This window comes from Thamnophis sirtalis, unplaced genomic scaffold, assembly GCF_051295495.1.
Source record: "Thamnophis sirtalis isolate CommonGarterSnake01/CBP01778 unplaced genomic scaffold, rThaSir2_p1.2 scaffold_2, whole genome shotgun sequence".
NCBI classification, from domain to species: Eukaryota; Metazoa; Chordata; class Lepidosauria; order Squamata; family Natricidae; genus Thamnophis; species Thamnophis sirtalis.
This window is the reverse complement of record NW_028261382.1, coordinates 64,923,410-64,946,804: the sequence shown is the minus strand read 5'-3', so window position 1 is coordinate 64,946,804 and position 23,395 is coordinate 64,923,410. Positions and strand designations below refer to the sequence as shown.

Sequence of the window (23,395 nt, the reverse complement as noted above, 5' to 3'; positions counted from 1 at the left end):
GCAACCATCCTTCTCATGTTTTAGCCTCCAGTCCCCTAATCATCTTTGTTCCTCTTCTCTGCACTCTTTCTAGAGTCTCAATGTCTTTTTTACATCGTGGTGACCAAAATTGGATATATTATTCCAAGTGTGCCCTTACCAAGGCCTTATAAAGTGGTATCAACACTTTACCTGATCTTGATTCTATCCCTCTGTTTATGCCGCCTAGAATTGTGTTGGCTCTTTTGGCAGCTGCTGCACACTGCTGGCTACTATTTCAATGGTTGTCCACTAGAAGTCCAAGATCCCTCTCACAGTTATTACTATTGAGTGAGGTACCACCTATACTGTACCTGTGCATTTCGTTTTTGTTGCCTAAATTGAATTTCATTTTATTAGATAGTGCCCAATGTTCAAGTTTGTCAAGATCCTTCTGTATCTTAAGCCTATCTTCTGGAGTGTTGGCTACTCCTGTCAGCTTGGTGTCATCTGCAAATTTGATGAGTTTCCCATCTATCCCCTCGGCCAAGTCATTGAGTCATCCTGCTCTTCATAAGACTAACCTTTTCATCAGATTTCATAACCAATTTCATTGTATTTATTTTGTACGACAATAATGGCTATACTATACTAGACATACCCAGTTCCAGCAACGGTTCTTCCTATGTTTTAGCCTCCTGGTTCCTCAATGCTCCATGCTCCATGCACCTCTCACCCCCACAAATCTTCTAAGTTGAGACAGCTTTGCCAGCATCATCTTGCTAATCCCCTATACCCAGTGGCATTGCTGAGCGCAGGTCGGTAGGGAGAGCTGAGAAGGAGAAACCAGGCATTAACAAAACAGCCAAGCCTTAGCGATGCAACATTTGTGCTAGTTCCACCTAATGAAATGCCGATTCCCCCGGAGCTGGTCTGGGATTTGCAATTAAAAATTGATGGGAAATAAAGCTGCACCATCTGATGGGGATTCGCTGGGTAAACAATGCTTAATCCCGTCTGGGACCCTGGCTCTTAATGAAGAGCCATGCAGATGTTTGCTTAAGCTAACGCTTGTCAGAAAGGCTTAATCTGTAAAAAGTTGAAGGATCAAACCGCTTAGTCTGGAGTGAGCAATGGTCTTGATGGAAAGGGAGGCAAATACCCTTGATTCCTCCCCCCCCCAGCTCCCAGTAGCAAGTTGGTCTTTGCAGTTCATTTTCAACGGTTACCCAAATATCCGGATGGGATGATATGATGATGATGATGGGTGATTTCATACCACCTGTTTCCTTCTGAAATATAAGTGAGGTGGCCTGGCCGAAGCCATTCTTGGAGCCTCAGTGTTAGAAGCTGAGAGGGACAGATGAGGCGTGGAGCGGCTGAGGTAATCAGAACAGCTTTATTGTTAACAGAGCACAAAGTAACTTCAACTATATACTTTCAGCACCTTGCCCTGCTTGACAGCTATTTATACTAGACCTGTCAAGCAGGGCAACCAATAAGATCGCAGAACAGCCCGTGCTTAGCCAATCAGGGGCAGCTCAGCTGTTGCCGGCTGTTAGTCGTAAGTCAAGGACTTAAGACCAGTCGCAAGTAGAGGACATAACACTCCTTCCTCTGCCAGCGAGGGTGCATGCGCGGATGTGAGCGCAAGCGAAGTTGCTTAAGTAGGCGGGCCGACTTCGGACCTGCCCAGAACGCTGCAGTAGTGGTGCTGCAGGTGAAGAGGCAGGATGTGCCTGTGGTAGCTCCTTACGGGAATGGAGTTCCGGGTGACATCAGGAGGACCCTCCCTGACAGGCGGCGGCTGAGAAGGTAAGTCCAATAACAGTGGCGGCTTGGCTTGAGGCTGACAGCTGGATGGTGGCTGGCAGGCAGCAGCATCATAGGAGAGGCCTGACTCGGGAAAGGCCTCAGTTGGTAGGCGCTCCTCAGTTGGTCCACATGGTGCCGCCATTCACGCCTCTCCGGGAAGCCAACACTATAAGAACAGGGGCGGGTTATTTGGGTGATGGTGGCAGGCACCCACTAGGGTCCCCAGTGTAGTTCCTTGCATAGACCAAATCCCCCTCCTGGAAAATTCTAGGAAGGCCCCCCTATGCCCTCAGGACATGGGGCGACGTATTGGGGATGTAAGCAGTCAAGGGTAGTCCATAGGCAGTGGCTCATCAACAGCTCTGCAGGGCTTTTGTGGGAGATGGGACAGGGGATTGAATGCTGGCCCAGGAGGTAGGCCATGACCTTGTCCGGCCAACCACCATGGTCCATTTGAGCCAGGGCCTCTTTGGCTGAGCGGACTGCATGTTCCACCCAGCCATTACAAGCTGGATGGTAGGGTGTGGTGAGGGCACGGCAGCTGTCAAAGTCATGCTTATGTCAGCAGCTGTCCTAGTTCACCACACTAGAGCAGGTGGTATTCAACCAGTTGTGACAGGTTCTGGAGAACCAGTAGCAGAAATTTTGAGTGGTTAGGAGAACGGGCAATTAGGCTGGCCCTGCCCCCATTGCCTCCCAACTTCTTTTGTTGCCTGAACAGGAGAACAGAGCTGAAAAGCAGGTTAGTGGGGTGGGGAAGGAATGGGGATTTTGCACTCATCTTTCCCCAGGAGTGGGGAGAGAATGGGGATTTTGCAGTATCCTTCCTCTGCCATGCCCACCAAGCCACGCCCACAGAACTGGTAGTAAAAAAATTTGAATCCCACCACTGATAGGGAGGGGGGGAATTAGAGACAGCTGGGGTTATGTAGTCAAAATAAAAACATTCTTTTGGGAATCACACCAGGGCAGAGGGAGGGAGGAGTGATAGTTGGGTCATGTGATTGATTGTTTGGGATTGGAGAAAAAACTTTCACTTTCACACAAAAACGTTCATAAGGACAAATTCCTTATGTGTCCAATCACACTTGGCCAATAAGGAATTCTGTTCTGTTCTCTTCTCTTCCCTTCCCTTCTCTCTCTTCTCTTCTCTTCTTTCTCTCTTCTTTTCTCTTCTCCTCTTTGAAAACTGAGGGACCCTTCAGAGTCAGTTTTCACCAGATATTTGCCAATACAATATTTCCAATAAAGCTATTCTTTGAGGAATCTACCTACTTCGGAGTTTTTGCTTGCAATGGATCTATTACTTAGAATCCCGACATTAGGATTGGCTACCTTGGGATGGCTGGTGACATGATATTCAGCATGGAACTGGGTGTGTTGGTGAAATGTTTGGACACAAGCAAGGAACCTGGTATGTCTAGTCTAATTAAGAGAAGGACTAGGGGTGACATGATAGCAGTTTCTCAATATTTGAGGGGTCTTCACAGGGAAGAGGAGGCCGACCTATTTTCCAAAGCACTTGAGCTCAGGACAAGAAACAATGCATGGAAGATCATCAAAGAGAGGCCCAAAATAGAAATTTCTTGAGAACAATTGATCAGTGGGATGGCTTCTCTTCAGAAGTTGTGGGTGTGCCATCGCTGGAGGTTTTGAAGAAGAGATTGGACAACCATTTGTCTGGGATGATATAGGGTCTTCATTGAACAGAGAGTGGACTAGAAGACCTACTACAACTCTTGGCTGCAAAGTCATTAATCCTTATTTCACTCTGAGCAGTCCCCTAATAAAGCAAGCCACTTGTAAAAACAAAGAGCAAACTCCACTCCTTTCTAGTACTGATGATGCAACATAGATGGGTAATGAAACATCTGCAAGAAAACAACCAAGCTCAGAAAGCATCAAAGATCTCCTCCCCTCCACCACCACCACCACCTCCTCCTCCTCCTCCTCCTCCTCCTCCTCCTCCTCCTCCTCCTCCTCCTCCTCCTCCTCCTCTTCCACAAACTCCTCTTCCATCTATCGTTGATAAAGTTACTTAAAAGTTAAAAGTTCAACAGCTTTATTTTCTTATTAACTGCATGTCCTGCAACTCTTATTCAATAAGGTAAGGTAACGTTCTTGACTTGGAGACATCCTTATTGTCCTCTAACTGATCTTGACCAGCTCAAGGTTGACTCAGCCTTCCATTCTTCCAATGCTGATAAAATGAGGACCTAGATTGTTGGGGGCAATATGAAGAGAGAGGGCTGCAAAACATTGTGAAGCAGTATATAAATCTAAGTGCTGTTGCTATTGCTAATCAGGCAAAAACCTACTAATATGTCTTTTTCATTGTATCCCCCCCAAAGTAAGGACAAGCTAAATTTCCAGTGAGATAAAAAAAACCTGAGAATTTCTCCAATATCTTCCCTTTATATGAAAAGGGAGAGATGGAGGACAGGGAAAATAATTCTCTTTTCCATCAGCCCAGCGTGAATTGAAAATGCAAGATAATCAGACTGATTCGTTTTCCAATAAATGCAGTCCAGGATGACAAACCGATGCAAATTCAATTTTTGTCTAAAAGAAAAGTCTAATAAGCAAGATCAGTTCAGAGTCAATCCGTGCTAATAGAATTCAAACACGTGCACCCTCCATGCCTAGAGGAATATATGAATGGAGTTATGATTCTAAGGTTCTTGGCAGTTGGGTTTTACATGCCTACTCTCTTTTTCATACTAAAAAAGGGAATGGTTATTCTATTTGAGAATTATCAAAATATGTCTCCCCCTTCTCTGCTGGCACATGTATTTTTCCTCTAAATGAAATGGAAATATAAAGTGGATAGCAAACTAATTGTAGGAGAGCAGAAAGAGCTAGGGTGGGTGGAGTTAAATGTGTCATTAGCTTAGAATTGTTTGATGGCTGGCTGAGGAATTCTGGGAGTTGAAGTCCACAAGTCTTAAAGTTGCCATGTTTGGGGACCTCTGATCTAACTCATCATGTGTAAGTCACCAAGGTAAGTCCTGTGGCAAAGTTGGCAGCTACTCCCATGACTCATCCAACCAAGATCTGAACCTGGTGTTTTCCAGAAGTTTTGGAGTGTTATTCCAACCATTCTTTAGTTGTATTGTCTATGGCTGCTAGGATTTAGCCCCAAAACACAGAATTGCTTGTTCTTATATTGAAGGAAGTACATTATTCTTGCTATTTTTCTACTAATAAGGCAACAAAGACATCATAAATCCTGTTATTTCCTGTGGTGGAGCTTTTGCTTTATGAAGGAATTCCGTTGAGGTAATGGATTTATTCGTTATTCACTTCAGGGTCTGCTTGTGTTCTTTCTTCACAGGTCTCAGACGACTGCGATGCCATCTTTGTGAACGGGAAGGAAATGAAAAGCAAAGTAGACGCCATTGTGAACTTCACCTACCAGCATTTTACCACTCAGCTAGAAATCACTGTATGGGTCCCACGGCTCCCATTACAAATTGAGATCTCCGATACCGAACTGAGCCAGATCAAAGGTTGGAGAATTCCCGTCACCTCCAACAAAAGGTATTGGAACCACATCCTGTATATTTTTCTTGGGAATCGGTCAATACTCTTTCTGGTGCAATATCCCACCTGTTCTGACCCAGCCTTAGCAGAAGCAAGAAACAGACTCCTAGCCACAAAAAAACCCCTCATTATTTACCTCTTGTGAATTAATTGCATTCACCCACCAAAAAGTCCAGGCAATAGTCCTTCAAGGAGTTAACTCCAGTACAGACCTTATCAGTTCCTTATGACAATTGCCAGGCCATGAGTTCCCAGCTGAAAGGCTGCAAATTAAGTTCTGGTAAGCAGTCTTTATGGCATGAAACACAATGAGCAAAATCTTCAGAAATATGAACTGTTGTCTCCTACGACAACCACTCCCCTTTCCTTCTATTTATTCCCCAGCCAGGGAGGGGCCATTCAGTGTCCACGTTTGCTTTGCTTCCCGAGTCAACTCCTTGTCCTCCATTGCTCACCTCCCCTAACAGCTCTGCACATACATGCATCTGGAACAGTCCCCAGCTGTTCTACTCCTCACTCATCTCAGCCTCCAAAGGCAGCTGCTTCTCTAGTGGCTGGGAAATGTTGAATGGCCCTGGCTCTATCTCTGCATCTGACACAGAACATCTATCAGAGCCTTCCCCAGACTCCAGAACTGCCCCACGTTCCTCCCCAACCTCCTCATTGTCCAAGTCTGCTGTCAGCTATGTTGTCAGCTGTCAGGCCACAACACCACCAACTAACACCACCAACCAGTTGCCTTGGAGAAATTTCAGGGTTCTGCCTGTTAAGGATAGTCTTCTCTTCTGCCTGTTAATCCTTAACCTCTTGTAGATGGAAGTGTTATCAGTTGAAACAAGGAATTTGGTAACCTAGTGGTGAATATGGAACCCCAATCTTGATTTCCTTACTGCAGACACCCAAGGAATTTGTCTTTGCTTGGAATAGTTTAATAGGTTCTTGCATTAAACGACTAGGGCCCAACAAGGGTATTCATATTGACTCAAAGTTGATGGCAATTGAAGGAACTATTTATTCACTACATCACTTGAATCAACTAAGGATAAAGATAGTTGACATGGTTGGGTGTACCAACCTCTGATCAAACCTGGTTTAAAGAAGTGGGTTTAATGTGCTACGGATTGTCTTCTCCCAACAAATCTTAAGGAATTCTTTTGCTAATTTCCAAGACTCTGGAGCCAGCAAGATACCGATTAGGTTTCTGATTGTTCCTGATCTTTTCTCCCCCCCCCCTATATATATTTCATGTCCTTGAATTCCTTGCCATGGACAAATATTATCAGCAGAAGCATGCAAACGACCCTCTTAAAGAAATTTTAAATGTAATTCCACCAAGAATTACCAGGATGCTTCTGTGCATTGAGAAAACAGCCCATCCAAAGGATTTCAAAACAAACATCTCCATATTTGGGTTTTCCCCCCCAAGAAATTGTTGAAAGCAATTGGCTTTTTTTAATGGCCGTATTTCACAACTCAGGGAATTGCATTTTAAGCTGTAGTGATGTAAAATAAATTGAAAGATGCAAAAAAAAAAAAAAAAAAAAAGTTAACATCCCGTTTTAGACCAGAACTGTGTCATACATCCAGAAATAATTTTGAATTAGGAACAGCCGATTTAGATGCTGAAAATCTCGCTGTACTTCAGACATATTGTTCTGACTTAGGATTCCCCAAAAAGCAGGAGGCAGAGTCCTGGTCCCAACAAAACCCCTTTTATTAAATAAATGTGAATCCCCCTCATTCACATTCAGCAAAAGCCTGGTAAACAGTCTTTCAAAGATGAATTTATGACCACAGACCTTATCTAGCTTGGAAAGCTGCCAGGTAAATATTTTCCAAATGAGGTGCTGTGCAAGGAAAGTCTGGGCACAGCGTCTCTGAGATCCACAGGCAGATCTCCACACTCCTGAAATGAATCTAATGACTGGATGAATGAATTGTTTCCCGCAAAAGACCACCCCTTTTCGCTCCTCTTTTATTTCCTATGGGAGGGGCCAATCACCTTCCACCTGTGACTTTACTCTCAAGTCTACCCTGATTTCTTAGTCGTTGTTTTCTTCTGCCAGCTCTGCGCCAGAGGTGGGTTGCTACAAGTTTACACTTGTTCGGATGAACTGGTAGTGGAAAATGCGACTAGGTCACTGAACTGGTAGGGATGGCAGGCTGGCCACGCCCCTGAACAGGTTCCCCTATTGTCCATGCCATTGCTGGCATATTTTTTAGTCATTTTATAATGTTCTGCACATGTGCAGTATAATTTACAGGCAACTGCACATGCACAAGCAATGTGTGGCAGGCGTGTGAGCATGAAGGAAATCAGCAGTAACGTTGGCAGCAACCCACTCCTGCTCTGCACATGTGCACACTGGGCTCCAGCTGTTTCTCTGCCTCACTGCTGTCTAGCTCCGAAGGCAGCTGAGAACTACCAGATGGCCTTGGCCCCAGTTCTGCCTCCAATGCATAACACTCGTCCAAGCCTTCCCCAGCCTCCTGGACTGGCCCATGTTCTGCCTCAACTTCCTCACTGTCCGACTCTTCTGCCAGCTGGTGGGCCACAACATGTATTTCCTAATTTTGTTCATCTTTGCCAGATCAGATCCCCCTCCCTCCTTCTTCTAATGTAATCTCTTCTGTCTGTTCCCCCAATTGGGATATTTTTTATCCGAATTAGAACCCAGGTCCATCTGCGTGCAAAAGTTATTCTGAGTCCCACTTCTTCCCCACTGCAAGGACAGATCAACAAAATAGGTGCCAGCCTTCCATGCAAGCCATTGAATGCAGCCGAGCGCGTACGGTTGAGACTGGCAACAATTTAATAGAGGAAAAATATACCCTTTGGCGGATGAAAAAGCTTCATCACGTCAGATTGCCCGTCTGCCGCCTTGTTTCAAGTTTGCATCTGCAGATGTTTGACCGCCCCATTTGTAGCGAGATAACCAAGACAGGAATAAACCCAGCCTGGCCCGTACAATTTGGCTGCCAAGTGCTCTAACTTTCAACACGATGCCGCGTTTTCAAAATTTAAACCCCTGAGAGGCGTCTGGTTTGCATCGACCGAGCCAGTTGAAAACTTGCTATGCTGTTTTCAAGCTGGTAAACTGTTCCCACCAACCGCTCTTTCGATTAATGCCAAGCCACGGGGCACGTCTTTTCGCCAAGTTTGGGGTTTTGTTGTCGTTCAGGCAAAAAGCAGAGATGGGAAAGAGCTGCGTGGAAATGACAGCTAAATGTGGTTTGCCAGCTTGCTCTCTCTCTGTCTGTCGCTCGCTTTTAAGAGTCTCCTGCAGAAGTTTGTTTTTTTCAGTTCCAAACGATTCAAATAAATGGATTTCAGGGACTAAGGTCTTCAAAACAGACCAGCATCAGTCCAGAACTTAAACTCCTGGGGCTCCAGATAGTGCAGCTTCAATAGAAATATAAAAAGCATCCCCTGTATCCCATTTTGATGTTTCAGAATGCACAGCAAGAAAGATTTCAGCAATCAAGAGGATTGGGAAGTGAGATTAGGGCCAAGAGAAGCATTGCAGAAACTCACTAAGTTTAACTTTGCCCCAAAATAACCTGGGACATAGGAAAACTCTCTTCCAATACCTAAAATTATGTCAGATTAATACACACACACACACACACACACACACACACACACACACACACACACACACACACACTTAATTATCCCAGATTGTAGCAAATGGGTTGGAATCATAGAATGTCAGGGTGAAAGGGGAACATCTAGTATAGGGTCTATGGAGATTCTCAATCATCCAGATCATGGTTGTCCCAAAGGTCTAGGAGATGACCAGGCTGAGCCTGAGGGAGGGGTCAAACATGTCATAAGTCACGAGTCCTTGTGCACCTGCAAGAGAACCCATCTTGAATGCCTCTCTTATCTCCCGCTCATTTCCTTGACTGTCAGTTGGTCAGATTCTTGTAGAGAGCTTAAGTTTGCAATACATCTTTATGCTGATTTAACTGCCTGAATCTCCCGATTTCCCCCGCTTTTGACCTTAAGTGCTTTTTCCAAAAGGCAACTGGGCTTTCTTTTTTTTTCCTTTGAAAATGTTTCACTTCTCATCCATGAAGTGAAGAAACTTCTTGGATGAGATGTGAAATGTTTTCAAGAAAAAAAATATACCAAGAAAGTCCAGTTGTCTTTTGGAAAAAAGCACCTTTGGGACATCTAGTGTAGTATTTCTGAATCCCAGAAACTTCAAGACGTAGGGACTTCAACTCCTAGAATTCCCCAGCTGGCAATTTTAAGATGTGTAGACTCCAACTTCCAGAATTTTGATTGGGAAATTCTGGGAGTTGAGGTTCACTTATCTTAAAAGGTGCTGAGATTTAGAAACGCTTATCTAGTTGAATCATTGGCCAGTGCAGGAACCCATTTGAAAACTTCTCACATTGGGAAGTCCTCACTAGTCCCACCTGCCTCATGACAATCTTGTCCCCGGATTGTTGTTATGATTAATTCCATAATCCAGTTTTCTGTTCATACCAAGTGTCAGCATTGAGAAACGCATCCAAAGAAATCAGAACTCCGAGGCAGGCATGTTCCTCAAAGAACATGTTTATTGGATACATAATATTGGCACAGCTAGTGAAAACCAACTCTTAAAAATTCCCATGATTATAGTGTAACTAACAGAGTGAAAGTTTCCCTTCCCAAAGGATGCAGGTCACATCATAGCGATTGAAGCGATTGGCGGGCGATAGAAGCGATTGGCAGGCTCCTTGGTCACTCCTGCTCCTCCTTTTTTTTATTATTAAATTTTTTTATTTTGTTACATAAACAACACATGCCCACACCAGTGGGAAAAGAAAAAATCAAAACACAAAAAAGACAAAAAACAAAAAACAAGGCAGGGAAAAAAAAGAAAAAACAAAAGAAAAAAAACAAACAAAAAACACAGGTATATATTATAAAAAAATATATCAGCTGGTTACAACATGTTTTGGTGCATCTCTTCCATTAATTCATATTAATTCAAATATCTTAACTCAAATGTTTACCATATTGACATCATTATACCTCCACTTTTAGTTGACTACAGTTATTTAAACATCTTTCATCCTTAACTATGCCAAAGATTTAATCCATAACCACATGCTAGCATTTCATTTACTTGTTTGTAAAATCCTCTATTAACATCAAATCCTCATATCCTGTTTTAGCTAAACATCCATAATATTTAATACCAAAAATTCCATCTTCCATGTATATAGTTTATTATCATTCTCCTTTCTTTATGTAATTATATCGTATATCATAACATTTTCCCCATATTAGTTAACATTTAACTGTATATAGTTTTATTTTATTTTTTAATACTGATAATTATTGTGATTAATAACCTTTGTATATGGTCTAAAAATATTTCTAACCTTCCCTTCTCATATCCAATTATTATTTATCATATCAACTCCACATTATATACATTACTATCATTATCAATTATTATTCAACTATGTCTATTACAAATAAAAATAATTAGGTTTAGCTAATTTTGAATTGTATTCTTCCATCTATCAGCCTGTGTCTCTCCAATAACAAAACCTCCTTAATCCTATTGCCATTCGTGGATCAAGTTCTCCAAATGTCTTTATAAGCAAGTCCAAACAAGAAGATCTTCGCACCTTTTTGCTTAAGATGCCTCTCATATAATGTCGTTGTCCTACGCTTGTTGCACTTTTCAGCGTGTCTTTAATTCTCAGTGGTGGTATCGAAAGTTTTGCAAATGATGTTTCATAAAGTATAAATTCTTTAATGCTTCTCATTCCTCCTGCGCTCTGTCTTTTGAAATAAATCTTCTGTATGGCTGCCCCCCCTTCAAACGTTGCATCTCTTTCTCCCTCCAAAGTAAACCAGATGCCCGGAGTGTCAGCAAATTGAGAATCTTTAAACCAGATGCCTGGAATGTCAGCAAATTGAGAATCTTCATTTCTGACATCCTTCGTTTGTATTTCAGGAACATTCAAACATTCAACATTCTCACTTTTTTCTTCATATTTTGATGTTAAAAATAGCAAATAGTCCAGTTTTTTTCAACTCTATCATACGTGTCAGACAGCTTTTGTAATGCAGAAAAAATCATTTGAAATGAATCATTTGAAACTTGCACAGACGCCATATTTGTGACGCAGTTAGTATTTTTCCTTTAGAGGCTTTAAGGTATTTGCAAGTAAAAACAAGCTGGGAGCTGTGCAATCTTATCTGATCTTAGACCAACACAGCCAAGCAATAAAAGTGTCAAGTTGTAGGGAGCCAAATTATAGTAAATTGGTTTACAGCCCACTTACAGAGAGTCAGAGGAGATGTTGAAGTAATCTTTCCTTTGTCCATGTAAGTAGCATTTAAAACATTTAAGAAATAGGGTAACCACCGTCCATGAACCCATAAAAAGATCCAATTCGCCACTAGATTCTTCTGTTCTTTGGTTTCAATTAGCTTAAATTTTTATGCGGACCATGTCTCTCTGAGTAATAAAATCACCTTACCAGCTGGAAACACTCACGCCATTCTTAGGAGCAACCTGCAGTTTCGGTTAACTTACAGCTAATCCAGAAGTCACTGGCAAAGGAGGTTAAATTCCAACCCCCCCAGGGACTTTGCGAACGTCTCTGGGGTCACTGGATCTCCTCCTACCTTTCACTGTCTCTCCGGGACAGCTTGGGTCCGAAAAGGACCGTCCAATTTCCTTCGGAATAGAGGAATTTCAGGAATATCCTGAAAATCCGTCTTCTCACTGCTAAGCCCCGCCTTCTTCCCTCCTGCTCCTCCTTAACTGCCATCTGTTGGGATGACCTTGGTTCCCACAGGAGAGCTCTTGGCAATTGCAATTGCCAAGAAAGCCAGTGTGAGGTCTAGAGCAACACCTCCGTGCCTCTGTCTCTTTCCCAAGGTTCTTCTGCACTGAAATGATCCAGCTACATGCAAGTTGATTGTGTCCAATTTTCCCACGGGGCAAAGTTGCTTTCCTGGAACCATGGAAATGCACTATTCTGCAGTAAGGAAATCAAGATTGGGATTCCTTATCTCCAATGAGATTATGGAAAGCCACCAAGCATAAGATGGTTCCCCGTATCATACCAGTCCGTTATGTTCTGACCCAGGCATCCTTAAAAAGCAAGAAGCAGAGTCTTGGTCCCGGCAAAACCCCTTTTATTTACACAACTGTGAATTCCTTTCATTCACAGTCAGCAAGGCTTAGCAAACAGTCTTTCCGATGAATGTTTATCCACACGAACCTTATCTCGTTTGGAGAGTGCCAGATAACTCCGTTTCCAAATGTAGGACAAGGCAACACTTGGCACAGAGTTTCTTATAGTCACAAACAGAACTTTCCAATCTCGAAACGACCAAATGAACGAACTCCTTCCTGAAAAAGCCCCCTCCCCATTTGCTCCTTTCTTGTTTCCTATGGGAGGGATCAATCACCTCCAAGGTGTGGCTTTACTCCTAAGTCAGTCCTGCTTTCTTAGTTGTTCTTGTCTTCTGGCAGCTCGGTGCATGCGCACACTGGGAACAGGCCCCAGCTGTTCTTCTGCCTCATTGCTGTCTAGCTCCCTCTCTGCCTTTGCTGCAGAGCCCTCATCTGAGCTTTCCTCAGCCCCCAGGACTGGCCCCTGTTCCTCCCCAACCTCCTCACTGTCCGACTCTACTGCCAGCTCCGCCGCCAGTGGGCCCCAACACCTTAAGAGAGGAGGGATCTGAAAGAGACAGGAAACGTGGAATTGAGATAATATGGCACTCCCCACAAGGATAGTTTTCTAGATGGAAATTTGATTAGATATCTGCTCAGAATTAATGTACTACAGTGCACAACGAATAGAAAAACCAGCTTCTGAACTGGAGCTCTCCCGATCGCAGCAAATGAAACAAATACATTTAGATTAAAGTCAAGTCAGAGTTGGGAGTGAGGCAGGCTAAGACTGATGGCCTGAAGAAGGATATTTAATTTGATTCATGACATGGCTAGAAAATAATTATTCCCTCGTTAAAGTTCCTGGATCACCTTTGCAGGCCAAAAGCTGAGAAGACAGAAGGAACTTTTCACTCTTGATCGTGGCTGGCTAAAAAGCCAGTTTTACGCTCTTTGAATTTGGATAATCCTGTCTCTATTTTTTTTTAATCAATGCAAGCTTGCTCTTCCCTGTGTTGGAAGAAATGTCCATCTGGGTTCAGTTCCAAGTGGGGAGAAAGACACTGGAAACATGGAGGCTGCTTGGAAGGATGGTCTAATGGTGGACAGAACCACATGGCTTGAGGTCCTGGGCAAAAAAGCACATGGAGTGGAGAGAGGGATATATTTATATGCTGTCTTGGGCCCTGCCTTAGAGTTTCCTGTTCCTGTACAAGAAATGTATCCCATTGGTTGTCAGACTCCCAGGGGGCAAAGGGTGATGGTCTTAGCTAACTTTGTAGACTGTCCAGAATCCCAGGCTTGGTTGAGCCTTGCTGGGTGATGTAATCATCAGAGGTGCCATGTGGTGAGATGGGTAGAGGGCTAATCCTATCATTTCCTGAGGAGCATGTCTTTGTCCCATCACCTGGGAGCTGAAGAGAGGGAGGCAGGGAGCTGCTTTGTCTTTAAAACACGTTTCTCCGTTTCTCGCCCAGGGAAGCATAATATTCTGCTTTTTTAATATTTCCTCAAATATTTCATTCCTGCAGTAACAGTCTGTTATTTACATGGATAAACAAAAAAAAAAAATCAAATATAATTAGTCCCAACAAGCCTGGGTTTAGCCAAGGAATCTGAGTTGCTTGCTGTGTACTAGAAATGGATGGTTGTCTGTGACAACTGGCCCCTCCCAAACCCCTCCTGTTTATTTCCCAGCCAGGGAGGGGCTGGCTATGATCTGAGTTTGTCTCTCCCTGAGAGCCGGCTTATTGCTTTCCTTTGTTCTCCTCTTCTTTCCTCTCTGTGCATACGTGCATCTGGGATGGGCCCCATCTGTCCCTCCCCCGCATTCAGCTCAGACCTCTCCACCTGGGGGAGGATGGAAGCCCCCCACTCTGTCTCTGATGCTGTTTCCTTATCAGAGCCTTCTAAATGCTCCAAAACCGGCCCAGGCACTCCCTCCACCTCCTCCTCATCTGACTCTGCAGTTAACTCTGCTGGCAGCCGATGGGCCATAACAAGTCCTTTGGTCATGTGATCACCATTTGCAACCTTCCCATACAGTTTCCAACAAGCAAAGAATAGAATAGAATAAGAAATAGAAATAGAAATAGAATTAGAAAAGAGTAGAGTAGAATAGAATAGAATAAGAAATAGAAATAGAAATAGAAATAGAAATAGAAAAGAGTAGAGTAGAGTAGAGTAGAGTAGAATAGAATAGAATAGAATAGAATAGAATAGAATAGAATAGAATAGAATAGAATAGAATAGAATAGAATTCTTTATTGGCCAAGTGTGATTGGACCCACAAGGAATTTGTCTTTGGTGCAGATGCTCTCAGTATACATTCAAAAAATCATCAACAATCATAACATACAACAATGATAATCATAGGATACTAAATAATCAATCAAATCATATTTGGAAACTAAATAAAACAATATAAATCATAAAAATACAACAACAATGTTATAGTCATAACTAGAAAAGCAAATAGGTAATAGGAAGGATGAGAAGAATAATAGTAATACAATCTTAGTAAATAGTTTGACAGTGTTGTGGGAATTAATTGTTTAGTAGAGTGATGGCGTTCAGGAAAATCTGTCCTTGTGTCTAGTTGTTCTGGTGTGCAGTGCTCTATGGTGTCGTTTTGCGGGTAGAAGTTGAAACTATTTATGTCCAGGATGTGAGGGGTCTGTAAATATTTTCACGGCCCTCTTTTTGACTCCTGCAGTATCAAGCCAATGGGAGCAGTTGGATTTGCTTAATAACCTCATGATTCACTTAACAACTGCTTAACAACAATGGACAAAAACAACCATCAAACCAGGCTATGACTCATTTAACAACTGCTTTGCTTAGCAATGAAAATTTTGGTCTCCATTGGGTCATAAGCTGAGGACTTTCTGTCGGGGGGGGGGAGAAACCAGGCTGTTCTTCAACACAACCGATACCCTTCTCATGATGTGTGTGTCTGCCTTGACAGACCCACCCGTGACAGCGACGAGGAAGAGGATGATGAGAAGAAGGGCAAAGGTTGCACCCTCCAGTACCAGCATGCGATGGTGCGTGTCCTGACCCAGTTTGTGGCCGAATCATCTGACCCTGGAGGACAGCTGACCTACATGCTTAGCTCTGAATGGCAGTTTGACATCACGGACCTGGTGGCTGACTTCATGAAGGTGGAAGAGTCCAAAGTAGCCAAGCTACAAGGGGGGCGAGTTTTGATCGGCCGTGAGCAAGGGATTACGACGGTTCAGGTATGATGCAAAACCCAACCTTGATAGAACATGAACCACACCTGACTAAACATTGAGGGGAGCTTCAAAGGGTGAATCAAACCAAGGCCAGCCATGAAGACACATTAGTTGAGCTGTGAAATTGGGGGATATTGTAGAAACTGCATTCTGCTAAGGTAATAGCAATAGCAATAGCAGTTAGACTTATATACCGCTTCATAGGGCTTTCAGCCCTCTCTAAGCAGTTTACAGAGTCAGCATATCGCCCCCACAGTCTGGGTCCTCATTTCACCCACCTCGGAAGGATGGAAGGCTGAGTCAACCTTGAGCCGATGAGATTAGAACCGCTGAACTGCAGATAACAGTCAGCTGAAGTGGCCTTCAGTACTGCACCCTAACCACTGCGCCACCTCGGCTTGGCATCCAGCAGGTTTGCAGGTAATAAGTCTAAAGGCTGAAATTGGAAGTGTTCTGACCCAGGTCCCCAAAGATGACAAACCTTCTGATGTGAACTCAAAAGATTCCTTTATTAGGAGGCCGGCAGCCCCGGAAAAATGTTTCTCTCTCACCACAGGCTAACAAGTCTGTCCGGCAGGGAGATGAATAGTTGTCTGTCACATCTATTCATCTCCACCCCCTGCCTTTGATCCCAAGAGCTAGGGTGGAGGTTCTGTAGCAGTGGTGGCTCTTCTGTCCCAAGGATCGGCCCATAGATTTCCACTGCTCTCCTCTCCCCTGCCTTCTGAGCATCCATGCATCAGGCATTGGACCCAGCTGTTCCTCCTCTTCCTCATCAGGCACCTCCAGACCTGGGGTCTGTTGACTCTCCATCTCAGGGTTGACAGACGGCTCAGACTCTGCCTCTGTCTCTTTCTCTGCCAGCTCCATTCCCTCTTCCCCCTGGGAGCCCCCAGGTTGCCTTGATGCTGACCCTGACTCCCAAGCCTCCTCCTCCTCTGATTTGGCTGCTGGAGGGGCTGGTGGCTGACAGACCACAACAGGAAGATAAGTTGGGTAATTCAGGAAAAAGTTGAGAAGTGCTTAACTTTCAAAAGTTCTAAGGAGGCCTCCAAATCCTACCTTCTTGCTTGGGAGCCAGTTCAACTCAATGAGACTTCCATGTAAGGAAGGTATATTAACATTGTCTTTTCTGTAAACTTAATCTGCGATAGGTTTAGGGCAGCATTGAAACACTTGGGAGAGTTTGAAATTTTGCAACGGCCACTTTAATTGGGAGGAGAACCATCTGCTTCTTTCTCCAGTGGACCAGTTGAATGATGGCTCCGAAGATCCCAATTCTTGCTTTAAAATCACTGTCTGACTTTCTTAGGTTGAGCAATGTGAGTTTTCACCCTCTTTTCCCACATTTGAAGGTCCTTTCTCCTCTGTCCGATTCCATTCTGGCTGAGAAGACTGTGATCGTGCTAGAAGACAGAGTGACCATCACGGACCTCGGAGTACAACTGGTGGCGGGCCTGTCTTTGTCTCTCCAGACAAATAAAGGGAACAAGAGATTGATGGTGGCCACAGCCTCCGCTTCGGATATTCTTCACGCCGCTAAACAGGTAGGAAGGATTTAGGGATCATCACCATCCATTGGAAAGATAGAGGGATGTTCCTCGATTTCTCTGAAAATGAGATTGTAAGATAAACGTCTGAAGTGACCAGGTGTGTTAATGCAAAGGACAAACTTCTACATCGTTCAGCTCAATGTGGATATGGAACTGGATTCTGTTTCTCTATCATCTATCTCTATATTATGTTGTCTGTCTGTCTCTTTTTCTCTCTCATGTATCTCTCTCTCATCTATTTGTCTGTCTATCTGTCTGTCTGTCTGCCTGTCTGTCTGCCTATCTATCTATCATCTCCCTCATCTCTATCTATCTACCCATCTATCATCAATTTGTCTATCTGTCTAACTCTCTCTCTCTCTCTTGTCTATGATGTCTGTCTGTCTGTCTGTCTGTCCGTCCGTCCGTCCGTCCATCCATCCATCCATCCATCCATCCATCATCTATCTATCTATCTATCTATCTATCTATCTATCTATCTATCTATCTATCTATCTATCTATCTATCTATCTATCTATCTATCTATCTATCATCAGTGATGGGTTCCGGATCCCATTGCAACTGGAACGGTTGCAACGGGGCCCGGAGTCCACAACATTTATGTGCACAGCATGTGTGCATGCATCCTTACTTCTTGCCATGCCTCCATGACACTCCAGCTGCTCGGTTGAGTGTCGCGCAGGTGCTGTGCGCTCCCTGCGTGGAAGTGGAAGCGCCAAACAGTTCAAATACAGGTAAGGACCTCGGGCAAGCGGGTGGGTACTCCGGAGCACCGTATCGGAATGGTACCTGGTGCTCCGGGCAGGCACCGGTTCGCCCGTACCAGGGCGTACCACCTGCAACCCACCATTGCTATCTATCTACCTACCTACCTACCTACCTACCTACCTACCTACTTACCTATCTATCTATCTATCTATCTATCTATCTATCTATCTATCTATCTATCTATCTATCTATCTATCTATCTATCTATCTATCTATCATCTCTATCTCTATCTCTATCTATTTTGTATTTCCCTCTCCACCATTTATATCATCTCTATAATCTCTACATACCTACCCATCCATTACCTATCTCTCATCTCTATCTATCCACCCATCCATCATCGATTTGTCTGTCTGTCTGTCTGTCTGTCTGTCTGTCTGTCTATCTATCTATCTATCTATCTATCTATCTATCTATCTATCTATCTATCTATCTATCTATCTATCATCTATCTATCATTTATATCATATCTATAATCTCTACCTACCTACCCATCCATTATCTATCTATCTATCTATCTATCTATCTATCTATCTATCTATCTATCTATCTATCTATCTATCATCTCTATCTCTATCTCTATCTATTTTGTATTTCCCTCTCCACCATTTATATCATCTCTATAATCTCTATCTACCCATCCATTATCTATCTCTCATCTCTATCTATCCACCCATCCATCATCAATTTATCTGTCTGTCTGTCTATCTAGCTAGCTATATCTATCTATCATTTATATCATATCTATAATCTCTACCTACCTACCTACCTACCTCTATCTATCTATCTATCTATCTATCTATCTATCTATCTATCTATCTATCTATCTATCTATCTAATCTATCATCTATCATCTATTTATCTATCTATCTATCTTCTGTATCATAGTTCTAAACCACCCATCTCAAATGGTAGTATACAACAAAACATTGAAATAGAAAACAGTATCTAAAAAAATTAAAATAATGTATCATCTAGACCTTCTCAATCAATTGTTTCCAAACTTGCTTTCTAGATTTACAGCTCTGACTAACAAACAAGGCAGGGAGATGTTCAGAGCTGCAGTGAAACCATCTCAAGTATTGGGTTGCAGGAAAAAATTTGCTAAGCTCTTTCCCCTTCCACCCTAATGACAAAATTTGATCATAAAATAGAGTGAGAACTACAAGAATATGGATTTTGGGTATATCAGATGTATTAATTGGAAAACTGGAAAGAAGCCAGGATAATCAATGGGAAAATGTTTGCCCATTTTTTTCAGATAATTGCCTTAAAAAACAAACAAATAAAAAAAATCAAGGGAGGAACCAAAGGTACATTATTTCAAAGAATTAGGCAGGCTTAGGAAAAACAACATTTGCACAGGTAATTTCAGGCAAAGAGGTCAGATTGATTTCAGGATGCCTCGTTTATTGAAGTGGTTGGGATGCAAATCAACAGATAGCTTAGAGGCAAAATGCATTCTGAGACATGCAGATGGAAAGATTATGTTCAAATGGAGCATTCATTCTTTTAAAAGCCACTTGTGTGCAAAGCAATTTCCAGTTGGTTGTTTTAAAAACAAATAGAGTAGCATACTCTTTGGGATCACTATCTTATCTACTTTAGCATCTGTATACTGTATTTTTTATTATTATTATTCCACGTAATCTAAAGGTTTTTTTTTTAAAAAAAATGTATACCCTTTCTGCAAACATTCTGCTCCATTATCGGTGGAATCTCCCCTCCCAAAGTGAATGAAAATAAAAGCATTTAGAAGCCTGACAGTGTTTTCTGCAATCCTGTGAAAACAACCACATTGACAATCAGTTCTGAGGCAGTGGGGAAGGAAAGAAGGAATACTTTCCATTTGATTAAAACTTTAATACTGCAAAAAAAATTGTTTTATTGCTGCTTCACTTCCTGCCCCTGTGTGTGGTTTGACCGACAATGAAAGCAGACTGTTTGATTCCCCTGAGGAGAAGAAACAGCAGATCCTTCAAATGGATCATCTAGAATGGAAAAGGAAAATAGGCAATCACAACAATAGAAAGAGGAAAGGAAGAGAGGAAAGGTAAGAGGAGAGGAGAGGAAAGGAGAGGGAAAGAAGAAAGAGGAAAGGAGAGGAAGAGAGAGAGGGGTAGGAAGAGTAGGAGAGAGGGCATGAAGGGGAAGAAGAGGAGAAGAGTAGGGGAGAGGAAGGGGAAGAAGAAAAGGGAATGTATACCTGTAAATGTATGTATGAGAGTAAAGATAAAAAACCCTTTTATTTAAAAAAATGGGTCATCTAGAAGACCCCAAATGGCACCACCAAAGCTTTTCCAACTCTTTGAGACCCCCCCCAAACTCTAAATCTGTTCAGCGTCCCTTGTGATGGGTGCTGTCTCTCAACCCCACCCCACCCCAAGAGATAAAACCACAGTTTTGTTGTTTCTAACCTAATCTCATTCATAACCATTTGCCTGACTAGAAAGTTGGGTCGATGTCAGGTACTGAAAGTGGAGGGCTAATTAAATCTATTCATTGCTAAAAGACTATGTGCAGGAACCTTCTCAAATCATGGTCAGCAACAGCTAGGAGTTAGAGAACAGTCCACAGAAGTCAAAGGAGGTTGGACTTAGTTTGCTTGTGACTATGTAGGGATTCTAGTCTGATTCCTCTTTTGACTCCACCTTACTCTTTCCCCATCAGTTATAATGAACCGAACTCAATTGTGTAGAGCAGGGGTGTCAAACTCAATTTCATTGAGGGCCACACCAGGGTTGTGTTTGACATCTGGGGGCTGGGGTGGGCATGGCCAGCTCAATGTTACTCATGTCGGGGGTGCCTGTGGTGGCCTGAGCGCTCTGCCAGAGAAAATGGGCTCCCAGCTCCGTTTTAGGCTGCGACAGCCTCCTGCAACCCTCTGCCAGAAAAACGGAATTCGGGAGAATTGCATGCGGTCCTTGTGAGCTCCATTTTCTCTAGCAGAGGTACCCCAGGCCAGTCCTTTACTGTTTCCAGGGCATCCCTGCGGGCCAAATCTAAGCACCTCATGGGCCAGAACTGGCCCCAGGGCCTTAAGTTTGATACTCCTGGTGTAGTTATCTTTTTCTTTTTTACCTCTTACATTTCTCTGCTCCTTTTTCTCTCTCTCACTGTAGGAAGCTGTGCTCAGCACTTGGCTTTTATTTAGTGATGGCACCGTGACCCCTTTAGATATCTACGACCTGAAGGATTTCTCCCTGGTGGTCACCTCCCTGGATGAAATGGTGGTGTCCGTCCATCAAAGGCAGGATGATGACTGGCCGACCGTGGTGGCTGAAGGCGAGGGCCAAGGACCCTTGATTAAAATAGAACTGGTGATCAGCGAGGCATGCCAGAAGTCCAAGCGGAAGAGCAGTTTGGCTGTCGGGAAAGGGAACATCAAAGTGAAGTTTGGCCGAAAGACCTCTGAGCACAAGAACGGCAAAGATGCAGAGAGTGGTTTTAAAAGCAATTTGATAGAGACCTCCCTGGAAGGGGAGAGAGCAGGGGCGGACTGGTCCATGAATCGTGATGAGTTGAACAACCCCAACGCAAGCTCTAAGTCTCCCGTCCATCCAATTAATTCTCATGGAGAGGAACACCTGCAAAATGATTCTCTTACCTCGACGAGCTTCCCCACCCAAGAGGCCGTCCGAAGACAAAACAACCCCAGCGATCTCACCTTGGTTCCCAGGGGTCTAACCGACCTGGAGATTGGGATGTACGCCCTCCTTTGTGTCTTCTGCTTAGCCATCCTGGTCTTCTTAATCAACTGCGTGGCATTTGCCTGGAAGTACCGTCACAAGCGGTTCACCATCAGTGAGCAAGGCAACATCCCCCATTCCCATGACTGGGTGTGGCTGGGCAACGAGGTCGAGCTGTTGGAGAGCCCCGTGGACATTTCTCTCCCCTCGGATGAATGCACCACCATCCTGGACCGTGGAATGCTTTTTGAAGAGAGCAACTTCCTCCTCAATGGGAGTTCCCAGAAGAGCTTCCATAACCAGATCCTCCGGTCTTCTGAATACGATTGTGACAAGGACTTCAGGAGTGAACCTATAAACCCTCCAGGGCCCAAGCGGAAGAGGGTTAAATTCACTTCCTACACCACCATCCTGCCCGAAGACGGTGGCCCTTACACCAACTCCATTCTCTTTGACAGTGATGAGAACATCAAATGGGTATGCCAAGATATGAACTTAGGGGAGTCCGAGGAATTTAGAGACTATATGGAAAGACTTCAGGACCATATGTAACACACACACACACACACACACACACACACACACACACACACACACACACCTATACATATATAAATATATATATAAAACAAAACACAATTATCTTTTAATGTTTGTATTCACCTTTATGCCTTCTGTTTTATGGACGATGGAGCTGCGAAAAGCAGCCAGCGATGGGGTGGGGGGACACTTCTCCAGATTGTGGAGAGCTGGGGTGGGGGCTCACAATAACCGTGAGTTGGAACCCCAGCTGTGTTCTTTTCCCTTGGATACCAAACAGCTACCTACAAATCTTCGAGAAACACAACGAACATTTTTTCCCTTTTTTTGTATGCCGCCAGAAACTTGCGATAGCCAATCCTGTTCAGCTCGAGACAAAGAAGATGGATTGGTCCGTCACGTTTTCACATGTTGGGGAAAAAAAACATTTTGGAGACTGGAATGGGGTGGGCTTGATTTTTTTCTCCCCCCCCCCCCTGCTCTAGAAAATCTTTGTAGAAGCACAGTCGAGATTCTGTCTTCATAGCCAGAATCCACCTTCCTTGTAAAAAACAAAAAACAAAAATAAGAACAAAACGGCCTGTTTGTCCAAACACAGGCCAATCTACCCTTTTAATTTCATTTTTTAATACGGTTCATTTGTTTCGCAGTATTGTTTAAAGAGCTTTCTTGATCTTTTAAAAAGAATTGTGGGGTGGGGTAGGCAGAGGAGGTGGGATGGGGGTATTTCCCAGTACATGATATGCCTTTTTTTGAGAAGACTTTTCAACCTTGGTTGTGCCAAAGTATCCTGCAATATAGTCCTATCAAGACAGCACCGTGTTTAATTGATAATAAAAAGGAAAAAATGTACTCATTGAGAGCAATGCGCCCCGATTAAAGAAGCAGCATGGTTTATTTTTTTGGGGGGGGGGCTTGGTGGGGAGAAAATACTTGTTTGTATAAAAGTCCCGTGTTCCATTTGGGTAGAGGCCTCCTCCCTTCCTCCTTTGGTAACTGGAAAAGGGATTGTGATGATTGACATGTTTTTGTGAGGTGTTTGTATATGTGAAAAAGCAGATTTTGAACAAAGATTAGTTTCAGAGGTGGTATTCGGCCGGTTCTGACCAGTTCTCGAGAACCGGTAACACATATTTTGAGTAGTTT

The 23,395-nt window shown here is 43.4% G+C and overlaps 1 protein-coding gene across 1 annotated transcript in view; it reads left to right on the top strand.

Annotated features, from left to right (window-relative positions):
• Positions 1-23,085, top strand: part of LOC106551211 (transmembrane protein 132B) — a 79,295-nt gene extending 56,210 nt beyond the window's left edge. Inside the window, exons 3-6 of the mRNA XM_087703756.1 lie at positions 5,108-5,313; positions 15,427-15,700; positions 17,053-17,244; positions 21,143-23,085. Coding sequence (XP_087559882.1) covers positions 5,108-5,313; positions 15,427-15,700; positions 17,053-17,244; positions 21,143-22,261 — 1,791 coding nt within the window. The 3' untranslated portion in view covers positions 22,262-23,085. The remainder of the gene's footprint in view (positions 1-5,107; positions 5,314-15,426; positions 15,701-17,052; positions 17,245-21,142) is intronic.
• Positions 23,086-23,395: the final 310 nt, after the last annotated feature.